This window comes from Anabrus simplex, chromosome 1 (genome assembly GCF_040414725.1).
Source record: "Anabrus simplex isolate iqAnaSimp1 chromosome 1, ASM4041472v1, whole genome shotgun sequence".
Taxonomy (NCBI): Eukaryota; Metazoa; Arthropoda; class Insecta; order Orthoptera; family Tettigoniidae; genus Anabrus; species Anabrus simplex.
The window spans coordinates 516,178,994-516,192,703 of record NC_090265.1 but is presented as its reverse complement, the minus strand read 5'-3'; the positions used below and the strand labels follow the sequence as shown (position 1 = coordinate 516,192,703).

The following is a 13,710-nucleotide window of genomic DNA, read 5'->3' as shown; positions in this document are numbered from 1 at the left end:
ATTTAAAAATATATATATTTCAGATGGCCCATTCATGGTAGCCAGCAAAATCACCTGCTACAGCATTATGCAAGAAAATAATGCAACAAATTCATTGTCATTTAACACTTCTGAAGAAGAAATCACCACATACCTGAGAGAAGATCTGTTATTGTCTGTTTCAAGTGTTTATGTTTATTGGAAAACAAATACAAAGTTTCCAAACCTGTGAAATATTTATGGATACCACCAGCAACAATATTTTCTTCGAGACTGTTTAGCACTGCAGGACTTACGTGTGATAGAAAAAAGTAGGCTTGACCCTGACAGAGTGAGAATGCTTGTATTTTTTTTTTAATTTAGTACTATTTATTTGTTTATTTGATCTCAATTTTTTTAAATGTGCAATTACTTTTTTAATATTTGGCTTGTGGAAAGATGCATAACTAACTACTAACTAGAATTGCATACCACAATATATATATATATTAATTTACAATTATACAGATATTGAAGTGTTAACATAAAAATGCCTATTTCATAAATAATATTGTATTCAGAAATTTGAGTTTTACTATTTTATTTTAAGAATGTGTGTTATTGGAGTGTTGCACAAAAAACATATATTGTTATAGAGAATCAACAAAACTGGTACTGACCCATCTCTGTTCATAACCATAACATAGGATAGCACCTAACATAATGAAAGTTAGTAATCCATGTTCAATAGGAAGGAACTGCATTGATAGTTTTGTTGTCAAAATGAGTAATGTTTCTATTAAATTAACCTGTCTTCTATATTGTGGAGGGTTTGCAGTACAAAGCTTATCATACTCCCTCTGGTGGAATCATGTTCATTCTAACTGCACTCAGAGATCGTGGAAACTATACTACAGCTACTACAGGCCAAAATTAACCATATCATGTCTTTCAGGCATTATTCAATCCCATCTTTATACATAGTATGTTGTGAAAATGATTTGATTTGATTTAATTCATCTTCATTTGCAGTACTGTTGTTTGTGACTGGCAGATTGTCATTTACAGCTATATTTGTCTAGAAAACATGCATATCTGCAAAACCTCACTATTTTTATACTCTCTACTTCATGTGGTGATTATATCTCTTCCTCCTCGGTTCTCATTTCTAGTTCTCCCCTGGGTCGGGTTCTGAATCATGGACTTATCTCTCCACCACTCTTTTCCTGCTTCCAATAATTCTATCTCTCCTCATCTCTTCTATATACTCTCATCCACTGTATCAGTCCACCTCTTTCATGGCCTTCCTTCTGTGTAAATACTTTTCTTGGAACTCAGTCTCCTCCCAGCAGGACTTGTGTTGCAAGAGCACCTCAGTAGCCACCCACGGTCGTTACATTGTTGCCACCTAAATGGCCAGTCATTTTTAGCTTATATGGAAGAGGTACAGGCTATTTTTGAAGTGAACAATGTACATATTATTGGAATCGGTGAAAGCTGAATGCGTACAGACATGCCGTCATCGGCAGCTAACCTTGACGGATACTCAATATTACACCATGACCGTATTGACAAAATATGTGGTGAGCTTCTACTTTATTACAGAAATGACCTAAAATGTAAGATAATTTATACTTCTGACCCAAGACTTACAATGTAACCAGAATTTATGTTTGTAGAATTAGACTGCCTTAAAAAGATATTAATAGGGATTGAAAACTAGCTGCCTAAAATAAGACAGGCTGATGATTTTGAAGAGGCATTAGCAAATCTTATCTCGGCATACAATGACATTATAATCATGGGTGACATTACACTAACCTTTTAAAGCAGACTAGTGACACGAACAATCTACTGAATCTATTTCTCGCTACAAATATGACGATTTTACCCCTCAGTGCTACTAATCACGTACATTACTCTGACCAAACAAGTCATACCTTAATTGATCTTCTTGTGACAAATAAACCTCGAAAAGTAATTAAGCATGGACAGATCCCTGCTCCTGGCATCTCTTCAGTGACCTATTGTACATGTGTTTTTCTACACTAATACCCAACTACAAACCACGCTACATTACAATACGAGACTTACGACATATGGACTGGAATAAACTATGCCACGATTAATACATCTTGCCTTGGGATAGTATACATGATTTTCAGAACATTAAAGTAAACAAATTCAATTCACTGGTACTGGAAATATTTGACAAGCACGCACCAAAGAAACAGGTAAGAATCACCCACCATTCTTCCACGTGCATAACGGCCAGGATAAGATCTGTTATGGCCAGTCGTGACAAACTGTACAGACAATATAGACAGAAGCATAGTACAGATGATTTCGAGCGATACAAGATTCTGAGGAATGGAACCAAGCAGTTAATTAGGAATTCTAAATATAAATACTTTCAGGAACTGATGAACAATAACAGCCCGCGACAAAAATGGAGTAAATTGCGTACGTTAGGTATAGATAAAGCCGTAGAGCAACATGTACCAAGCATATCGCTGGAGGCTTTAAATGACCATTGCGCACAGCCAAGAATAGCCTCTACCTCCTTTCCTAAAAATTCACTACCCTTATTTCAACAGCAGTCTGTGTATGAGCAATTTTCTTTTAGAAATGTCAGCTTGAATGAAGTGAAAGCTGTGATACACTCTATTACATCTAATGCCACAGGTAATGATGATATTCCTATATCGCTGATTAAGGATATCTTAGGAGCTGTTCTGCCAATACTAACCCATATATTTTAACTACTGCCTGACAAACGGAGTGTTCCCTGATGTTTGGAAAGATGCACTAATTAGACCCATCCCAAAGAGCTCCAAATTAGATTCTCCTTCAGTTTATCATCCAATGTCCATCCTGCCACCCTTATCCAAGGTGCTTGAACGTCTAGTTCATACACAAGTTACTGAATACCTTACCACCTTACCAAGCATTCCCTTCTCCAACCCCTTTCAATCCGGCTTTAGGAAAGGACATAGCACTGCGACAGCTTTACTATGAGTGACAGATGATATCAGATGTGCAATGGACCAATGGGACGTGACTGTACTGACATTATTAGGTCTCAGTAGTGCCTTTGACACTGTCAACCCTCAGTTACTACTGCAGAAACTTCGAGAGTTAAATTTTAATAGTATGTCACTTCGTTTATTTCCTCTTATCTTGAAAATCACCAGCAACGTGTTACAGTTGGAAATGTGAGTTCAGGATGGCAAAGTAAGACCCTCGGTGTCCCTCAGGGGTCGGTCCTCGGACCAACGTTATTTATCATCCAAATTTATGATATATCAAAAGCAAGAAGTAAGTATAAATAACCACCTAATCGATACTTTATTAATGCCTCAGGCAAAATTGAATAAAATTAAAAAATTAAAGTTTCTTGATTAAACATCGATACGGTCATGAAATGGACAACTTGTAATATCAAAAGCACTCAAATTCTGCAAAATGCAAGTGTACACGGATGATGTATAGATTTACTATCATTCAAAACTGAGTGATATCCATACGGCATTTACTAAAATAAATTCTGACCTTCAACATCATAGTGACTATGCAAATAAAAACAGTTTATTAATAAACCCAAATAAAACTCAAGTTATTATTATCGGTACCAGTAAAAACCTATATTCTCTCATGCAACAGGATATCTCCCCAATAATTTTAAACAATAAAATCATATCCTACTCTACTTCAGTGACTAACTTAGGAATTATTATGACTGAGACCCTAAATTGGATTCAACAGGTGTTAAGCACATGTAATAAAGTACATTGAAACGGTTCTGTAATGTATTCTCTGTTCAACTTAAAGTACAACTAATTCGCTCTCTGATACTACCTATATTTGACTGTTGTGATACTGTGTTGACTGAAATAACCTGCGACAGTAACAAGAAACTGGACCGAAGCCTGAACAGCTGCGTAAGATATATCTTTAATCTGCGATATGATGCTCATATATCACCTTATTATAAGGAGCTGTTGTGGCTTCGAGTGCACCAGCGCCGTGAATTTCACATAGTATCGCTTCTGCATAAAATACTTTCCACTAATATTCCCAACTATCTGTCTTCATCTTTTTCTTACCTCTCGTCCTATCATGACCACAATACAAGATCTGGCTCCTCTCTTGCCATACCTGTAAACCACACTGCTGTTTACAACTGCTCCTTTGTAATCTCTGTGTCCAGGTCATGGAATTTGCCACCTGAGAACATCAGAGAAAATCCCTTTCAGTGCCAGTTTAAAATGGCTTGCTGCGAGCATTTGCTGAGTAGATCCCGCTGACGTGGTGGATAATTGTTGAGTGAATGAAGGAATGAATAAGATGAATGAATGGCTTACTGTAGTTACATCATTTAAGTGTACTTTATTTTGTGTATTTTTAAATTAAGGATTCTATTGTTATTATTATTATTATTATTATTATTATTATTATTATTATTATTATTATTATTATTATTATTATTATTATCATCATCATCATCATCATCATCATAACCTTCATTGATTTAAAAAAGGCATATGATTCCATAGATCGTGGAGTGCTCACGAACGTTCTGCAGGATTTTGGAGTGGATGAGAAATCTCTGGCCATAATTCGACAATCTCTAACAAACACCTTTTCTCAAGTCAAATTTATGGGCGAACTCTCAAATCCATTTGAGATAAAAACAGGTTTGAGGCAAGGAGACAGCCTTTCTCCACTACTCTTTAATTGCATTTTAGAAAAAGTTTAGGGAAGGGAGGTTGAGAATGACTGAAAATGGAATGAAGAATGGGGTAAAGATAGGTTGTGGAAAAAATGCGATGATGTTGGACTGCCTTGCCTTGGCAGACAACGTCGTTCTTATTACAGACAACCGTCAAACAGCCAAGAAACAAGTTGAAGAACTACAAAATGTTTCAGTCAAGCAGGATTAAGAATCTCTTTTGAAAAAACAGCATTCATGGATTCTGTAAAAAAAGGTGACACGGACAGACTTGTTACACTGTATGGGGATATCCAGTGTGTGCAAAAATTTAATTACCTGGGAGAAATACTCACCCCCAACGGAGATGAAAAGGAGGGATTAAAGGAGAGGGTGAGAAGGATGGAGTTGGCATTCAGACTATGTATGACACCTATAAGTCCCAAGTCCCTCTCAATTCAGGCCAAGTTAAAACATTACTGCACAGTGGTTAGAACATAGTGCCTTTATGGAGCAGAAACCTTGACGAGGATGGTTGACCCAGTCCTTGAAAAAAGAGAAAGAAGATTCTTACAAAAAATCTTAGGCCCAAGAAAGTCAACGAGTGACCCAAACACATTTCGGTTAAGATCGAATTTGGAGCTCTACAAGACAGTAGAAAGAATCACGACTGTGATGAGGAAAAGGAGAATGACGTTTTATGGGCATATCAAGAGAATGAACCCTGAGAGATTGGCCAACAGGATACTTCATCTGCAGGAAAAGTGGAAAAAACAACCGGGATGGCTTACACAGGTGCACAAAGACTTGGCAGAAATAGGTATCAAGGAGGAGGATATAAAAGAAAGGACATCATTTAGGAAGAAGGTTGCGGGAATGAAGGATGCGTCTGAAGAGCAACATGCGAAGCCACGAAACATCTCGGTGGAAGAACGAGCAAGAAGAAGTCAAAGACTCAAGAATCTTTGGTGAGAGTGTAAAGAGAAGAGTATCAGTCTGCGTAATAGAAGGAAGATTGTGTAAACGTGGCCCACAGCTGGCCGTATCGATATATATATATATATATTATATTATATTATTATTATTATTATTATTGTTATTATTATTATTATTATTATTATTATTATTATTATTATATTATTATTATTAATATTATTTGTTTCATTTGTGTTTGTAATTATGTAGTATTCTCTTCTAATGGTTAAGTGTAAGAGAGGGCCTTGAGCCCTAACTTCGCCACAGATAAAGGCATTATCTATCTATCTATCTATCTATCTATCCCATTCATTTCATGTATCTGCACCATTTCAGCTTGCTTGTTTCTATTCTCTCGTGTAGGTTTAAAACTCCAATCCTCTTTCTAATCTCTTCATTTCTGATTCCATCTTTTCTTATCTGCATCCATCACGAATTATTAACTTAAATAAGTTGTTTTTCTCTGACACTCAACCTAGATATACATACTGAAGAAATACTCACTTGCTTAAATTGTGTGTGTATATTTTTAGATGAAGAAGAGTTGATTATTAAATCTGAACCAGAAGATCCTAACGAAGATGATCTTTCCATGTGGTGTGATATACAGTTGTGTCGTTTGTGTGCTAATGCTGTTGACGATGCTGTGTACATTTTCTCTGCTGAGGGCTTCAAGCTTGGTCTTGCCAACAAAATCAACACAATTCTCCCTGTCATGGTAAGTTGATTACTACTTTCTTATTTTAGGTTATATGTAAGGTCAGTGTGTAGTTCAGCAGTCTGGCTCCTTGACTGAATGGTCAGCATAATGGCCTACAGCTTAGAGGTCCTCGGGTTCAATTCCTGGCTGGGCTGATTATTGCTCTAGTTTAGGGACTCTGTGTTTAGTTCCTTTTGATACACATATTCATTTACAAACAACATATCACGCTACCAACCACTACAGAAACATGCAATAGTCAATAGTGAATACTGAATACTTCTCTCTGTATAGGGTTGCATCAGGAAAGGCATTTGGTCATAAAACTGTGCTTAATCTACACATAGTTCCAACCGTAAGTAATTAGGATAAGAAGATGAAAAAGTAGTAGTAGTAGTAGTAGTAGTAGCAAGGCCTGGTACATCCCCTTACATAACTTACGGCCGAAGGTAACTAAGATCAGGGACATCACAGTCAACCAACCACAGGATCCATTGCTCGGCACGACCCAGTCGGAGGTCGTGCACTCCGAGATACAATCTGACGGCAGACTGCTCGGCGCAACCCAATCAGAATTCATGCCCTCATATATTCAACCTGATGACAGACTGCACAGTGCAAACCAATCAGAGGTCCTGTGCTCAGAGACCCAACCAAACGTCAGACTGCTCGGCACGACCCAATCGGAGGTCATGCTTTCAGATATTCAATCAGACGTCAGATTGCATGGCGTGAACCAATTGGAGGCCGCACATTCGCATATAAACACAGCTGCCTCCAAAGCAACCAACGCAGTCGCCAGCAGGGTACAGGAGAGAGCCCCTACATGACACCACAGAAGATGACTACAGCAGCAGTAGTTGAAACGTCTGGACGAAATGAGAGGAGTGGACCACAGCATAATAGCCCGGAAGATTTTTATTATATAGTAGTAGTGTAATTCAGCAAACTGAGACTGACTAGAACATATATTGATCTGTCGTCTCCAGTTCACGCACTCACTGGTCTCTCTGACACCACAACAACAGCTCCTGGTTCAGACCTCAGTAGGACACTAGCGACAGCCAACACCTCTGTTGCCCTGAGCCTAGCCACCAAACTCCAACACACTGAGTCTCACACGGAGTCCAACACTGACTCCGAATCCAACACACTAACTGACTGTCCACGGCTAGCCTCCCTTTTTATAGCTCGCGTGATTTGACCCAGAAATTTCGCGATGTCACTAGAGACAGAACATTCCCGTTGAATCTCCAAGAAACTCACAGGTAAGCCAGCCGACGAGAACAGTACACGGAAAGGCTGGCCCCACCCCACAAGCTGGTTGAGAGATCCCGGGTCGTCTGAGTCACCAGCCCCTTCCTGGAAGTAGCGGTAGAGGTTACCATGGGGCTGGCATGTCTCCTTGTCAGATCCAGGCAGTACCTATCGATAGGGGCAGGATGGTCCTCAGATAGGCCCGAACCCTAGATCCATCGGAAGGCACTGCTCTCTTTCACACGGCGTCCTTGCTGGAGTAGATCTCGTGGCCTTGCACACTGCGGACTGATAAGCTAGGGGGACCAGGGGAAGGTGCCAATCTCCCTCCCTCTGCATTTCAATCCCGGCGTCACGGCTCCAGTTTCCTTCGAACCCCGCGGTGATCACTCGGCAGGAAACTTCGTGCTTGGCCTCCCTCCTGGAACAGAACTTGCAGTCTTCTGGACAAGGTCTATGGGACAGAGCGTCAACCTGTGGAACATGTTTTATCTCGGGTGGATCCTCCTCAACATTTCTCTGTCCGACACCCATCTTCTTCTGGCCATCCCCTGTCTTCTCCTGGTCATCTTCCATCTTATTCTGGTCGTCTTCAGTCTTCTTTCGGCTGTTTTCCAGCATCTTCTGGCCGTCTTCCAGCATCTTCTGACTGTCTTTCATCCTCTTCTGACCACCTTCTGCCTTCTCTTGATCGTCGTCTTCCAACTTCTTCTGGCCGTTTTTTATTTCCTTTATCATCCTCTTCTGGCTTTCAACTATCCTCTCCTGTCTTTCTTCCATCTTCTTATACCCTTCTTCCAACTTCTCCATCGTCATTTTCAGGCCTTCTTCTTCTCTCTTTCTCTCCATCTTTTGATTTTCTTCCATCTTCTCCCCCAACTTCTTTTGATTTTCTTTTGATTATCTTCCATCTTCTCCTCCATCTTCTTCATCATATCGAAGAGCGCATTTAACTGTGCCTCCATTTTCATGTGGCCTCTGGTCTCAACTGGCATGCAGTAATTAACAAAAGATGAAAAAGCGATTTATATAAGCGTGCTTTCACTATACACCGACATTCTGGAATGTTCCCGATGGCGGTCGAAACCTGCAGTATGTGGTCTGCTGATTCACGCTGATTACAATGATGCATCACACTTGGCGTCTATTCTAATTTCTGACACCATTTTGTTATGAATAAAACTCCGTTTGTTTCATTACTCTAATTTATTTCAGGATGACCTAATAACTGTGCACACACACACATACACGCGCGCGTGCGCGTATATTTCAATACACACAATTCTGACCAGTTATGAATAGCCACACAAGTCTGTTTACAAATCTCTCTTCTTTACACACACCAGGAAGTCCCGGCCAGTTGGAATTACCTGGGGATGGCTATAATCCTTACTTTCACTTTCCCTAGTCCTGTCAACTCGTACAGCAGGTGTGTGTAGACCGCTGGATTTGAACACAGTGTCACTGGCTGCACAACACACGACAGCTGTTCGTTGGTTTGACTCCACAGATAGTCCATTACTTCACACAGTCTCATGCAGCGAACAACTAAACAACTCAACGGTATTCAACAGCAGGACGATACTCACAACAGCGAACCTTAACACAGGTCCATTTATCCTCCCACTCACGATAGCAGGTTTCGTCGCTGGCTCACAGTGATCCTCCGTCCACAGAATTACACAAACACACAGTACAGTCTTACGTTCTGTCATCTCCAGTTCACGCACTCACTGGTCTCTCCGACACCACAACAACAGCTCCTGGTTCAGACCTTGGTGGGATACTAGCGACAGCCAACACCTCTGTTGCCCTCAGCCTAGCCACCGAAACCCCCAACACACTGAGTCTCACACGGCGTCCAACACTGACTGACTGTCCGTGGCTAGCCTCCCTTTTTATAGCTCGCGTAATTTGACCCAGAAATTTCGTGATGTCACTAGAGGCAGAACATTCCTGTTGAATCTCCAAGAAACTCACAGGTAAGCCGGCCGATTGAGAACAATACATGGAAAGGCCGGCCCCACCTCACAAGCCGGCTGGGAGATCTCAGGTCGTCTGAGTTACCAGCCCCTTCCTGGAAGTACGGAAAGGTGCTACCACGGGTCTGGCATGTAACAGTACTAACTCGAAAAGTAAATGAGTATAGTTGGTGTTCTAAAATAAATTGCATATTATGTAATGGCAGTGATAAAAATGGCATGTGAATACCAATGTAAAAGAATTTGCTTATAATTTTCTCCTATATATCACCAAATTGAAAGGGTCAAATATCCTTATGGGGAAATATGCCCCCTTTCATATGAGTTAGTCCTAGACTATTATTTAGTCTTCAAAAAAATATTATTTAGGCCTAAAACACAATGGTCACATGTTATACCTTTTTATTTTAAAAATATAAGGCATAATGGGACAAAACATTTTTATATTCCAACTAGTGGGCGAATCTGTTGAAAATTTTAGCTGACTATTTCTAAACAGACTGTAAACAAACTAATTTTATTTTTAGAGAAAATATACATATATTTTCTTTATAGCTCACAAAAATAAGAAAAAGTGTGACCCTCAATATAAAATAGAAGAAGTAAACTGACTATCTGGACACAGAGAGCTACCTACGTTTATCAAGAGAAAGGTGGCGGAGCTGAGAAACAGTCTCACAGGGGGAAAGGAAATCAAGTGTATCACCGGGAATGCAAACAAACAATGATACTCCAGTGGAACCTCAATATCTCGAATCACCTTGGGAGCTAAATTTTATTTCGAGTTATAGAAATTTCGAGATACAGAGAATACTGTTTTTGAGCATGTATAGCACATATTTGAATCTTATGTATCTACGGGCTTATTCTGAATACATTATTTTTAACAGTATTTGAAAATATACAAACAAACTCTATTTTATGGCATTACTTTAATTATAACCCTTATTCTAGTAACTTTTCAGAAGCCAGGATACAGTTCATACAGTAATGAAACAAGACATATACATCTGTTAACACCTTTGGAAAAAATCCGTTAATCTCCTCTATTTTTTACTGTTAAACCTCCTTTTCTTCCGCATACTTTTCAACAACATTTATTGCTGTGAAAACTCTGTCATTTACATTTGACTGCCTCTGTATGTAGGATCGAAGAATAGCCTCTTCATTTAACACCTGGTTTGCTGACGGTACAGGAGAAAGCAGCTCCAACTCCTCTTCTCCTTCTTCTTGCTCGGCAGCAACGTTGACGGTATCTGTAGGAGGCTCAGCCACTATAACGTCAGAGTTCACATTTATGAAAGCCTCAAAATCAGCTTTGCAGTTAACAAGCTGCTGATACTCTACCATTCTTCTGGAATAAGAGTGACCTCCTCCTCTTAGTGTTCTGAAGTTCCTGGGTCACCTTTCAAAAATCCTGCTCTGCGGAAGCAGATTACAATATTGTTTCATGTTTCACATCAGCCCATGATTTACTCAGCATCGTTATTGACTGTAGTAGATTAATGTCCATTAACAGCTCCTCTGATTCCTCTCAGAATTCCGCGACTTTAGGGGTTGCTTTCGTGCGTGACCGATAATGAATTTATACTCGAGAAACATTTTTTGATCATTAGAAGTTTTTATTTTTTCGGTTTCCGTCATATTAGGTCCCACCATAACTGTAACCCCTTTTTCCACTTGTTAATTGTTCCTCTGAAACCACAAATACCATATTGCACAGTGAATGTTGTACAAAATTTGAGTTACGGAGTATTTTTCACTTCAAGGGAGGAAACGTTTGCTTCGAGAAATTGAGAAATTTGTGTAACCGAATTTCAAGTAATGAGAAATAAATATACATGAAGAATAGGACACACAGCTGAGAAGATCAAGTTATTTCGAGATACTCAACATTTGAGTAAAGGGGGTTCGAGGTTTGACTGTATTATATGTATCACTGATACTCAGGTTTTCAGATCTATACCTGGTGTAGTGGGACCGGGGTATTTTTGGTATCAGGTAACCGCTGCAATGGATCTCTGGGTCCCCTCATCAGCCCTTCTTCAGAGAATTACTTTACTACAAAGATTATTATCAGAATTAACAATTTTTAATGATTGTTCTTTTAATTTATAACTTTGATTTTAATATGAGTGCTGTAAATAAAGCAGTGGCAACGTAGTCCAAACACTCACATGTGCGGTCAGGTGGCGCTGTTGTCGACGTGTTGTGTTCATTTGACGGGCATCCAGTTGGGAGTGCTGTTGCTGTGTGGCATTGAAGTGAAGAGTGTTGATTTTACTGCTCTAAAGTGGTGATCAGCGTTCATGGATTAAAATCGAAGTTGCCTGTGGCAAAAATATATCAGAATTTAGTCGAGGATTGCGTGAATCCTGTGACAAGAATGCATTATGATATAGGACGGTTGCACGATGGGTCAAGGCGTACTATCAAAGGGTAGAGAAAGGTCCACCTATTCAATGCAAATTAGATTGATGTTGTTATCTTTAATTAATATTGTTACTAGTTTCGACCTTATTATATTAGGCCATCTTCAGCCATGATCAAAATTGGAAATAGCATGCATATATAAGAACACCAATAAAATATTACAACCGGTATTTCGTAATTTGTATTACATAAAGTTGAGAACACACATAAGCCCTATCCAAACTGATATTGTTACACACATCTCTGAAGTCCAATGGGGTAATGATATCTTGTCTTCATTGGTAACTAGAATCTTAATCTAAAACAGTGTGGTTGAAATGTCAGACTACAAATTTACAAATGGAATTAAAATAACATATTAAAACTGTTGTTACTGGTGTTGTTGAACTATGCCAATGTCCTTATTAACAAGTATTCTTGAGTCTTGAATTGATTTTGGTGCTGATAATTCATCATTTATGTATGTTGTTGACCCATTTGATTCACAAATTATGCCTTAACGAACAAAATGTACTAGTAATAGTTTATATGGCATTAAAGAGAACATTCACAACATGAATAAGTGACCCTTCCATCTGATGAAATGATGTGTGTTAGAATTCAGTGTGAAATGAATATCCACACCCTCCTCATAGTTTATGTGCTTTCAGCACGGACACCAGTAACAACAGTTTTAATGTGTTATTTTAATTTCATTTTTTAAATGTGTAGTCTGACATTTCATGCAAACTGATTTAGATTAAGACTCTAGTTACCAATGAAGGCAAGATAGCATTACCCCATTTGATTTCAGAGATGTGTATAACGTTAGTTTGGATAGGGCTTACGTGTGTTTTCAACTTTATGTAATACAAATTAAGAAACATACATGTCCCTTTTTTTAAAATTAAATAGGAAGGAAAAACATTGTACTGTATTGTAAAAGTGGAGTCACTCAATTATTAAGACCTTCTAACTTGTTCATATTTTATTGGTGTTCTTATATACACTGAGTCGCCAAAAGTCATGGAAAGACACTGAACGTGATGTTAATAACGAGTTGCTCCTCTGTGAGCTGGTGAAGTCTATGCGGTGCAGTTGCCTCCTTACAGTCCTGGTATAAATGGGTTCCTGACTTCCAACATTCAACTGGGTGGTGATCTGACTCACAGTTGGCCGATGAGCACCCAGTATGGTTCTGCTGAGGCGATGTGATGTCCGTTCGTTAAACACTCATGGTCTTCTCGTGCGGTGGTTTATCCGGGTGGTAACATTCTCTCTGCGATATTGAAGATCCACCCTTGACACGATTGACCTCAGAAACCCAAATTCGCGTGTAATCTCAGCAATGCTATGACCCATGCGCCATGCGCCGATGATCATCTCACGTTCAAAATTGGTTAACTCACGATGTGTTGCCATCTTTATAACACTGGTGTCTGTGACAGACTGCTTGGCTACTCCGCAGCTAGCCGCAATGCTCAGGAGTCATACACGGTACATATTCTAATGGGACACCCCTTTCCGTGACTTTTGGTCACTCGGTGTAAGCATGCTCTTTCCAGTTTTGATCATGGCTGAAGATTAATATAATAAGGTCGAAACTAGTACCATTATTAATAAAAGATAACAACAATCTAATCTCTACCCTTTGATAATGATCAATTGTCAATATGGGCCATAATGAAATTCATAACATACGAGGGTCAAGGTGT

The 13,710-nt window shown here is 39.2% G+C and overlaps 1 protein-coding gene across 2 annotated transcripts in view; it reads left to right on the top strand.

Annotated features, from left to right (window-relative positions):
- The window catches only part of LOC136868694 (zinc finger protein 665), a 94,355-nt gene that overhangs the window by 60,838 nt on the left and 19,807 nt on the right, over nucleotides 1-13,710 (top strand). For both annotated transcript variants that reach the window (XM_067144794.2, XM_067144793.2), the window contains one exon: nucleotides 6,178-6,362. In XM_067144794.2, the coding sequence (XP_067000895.2) occupies nucleotides 6,178-6,362 (185 nt within the window). The remainder of the gene's footprint in view (nucleotides 1-6,177; nucleotides 6,363-13,710) is intronic.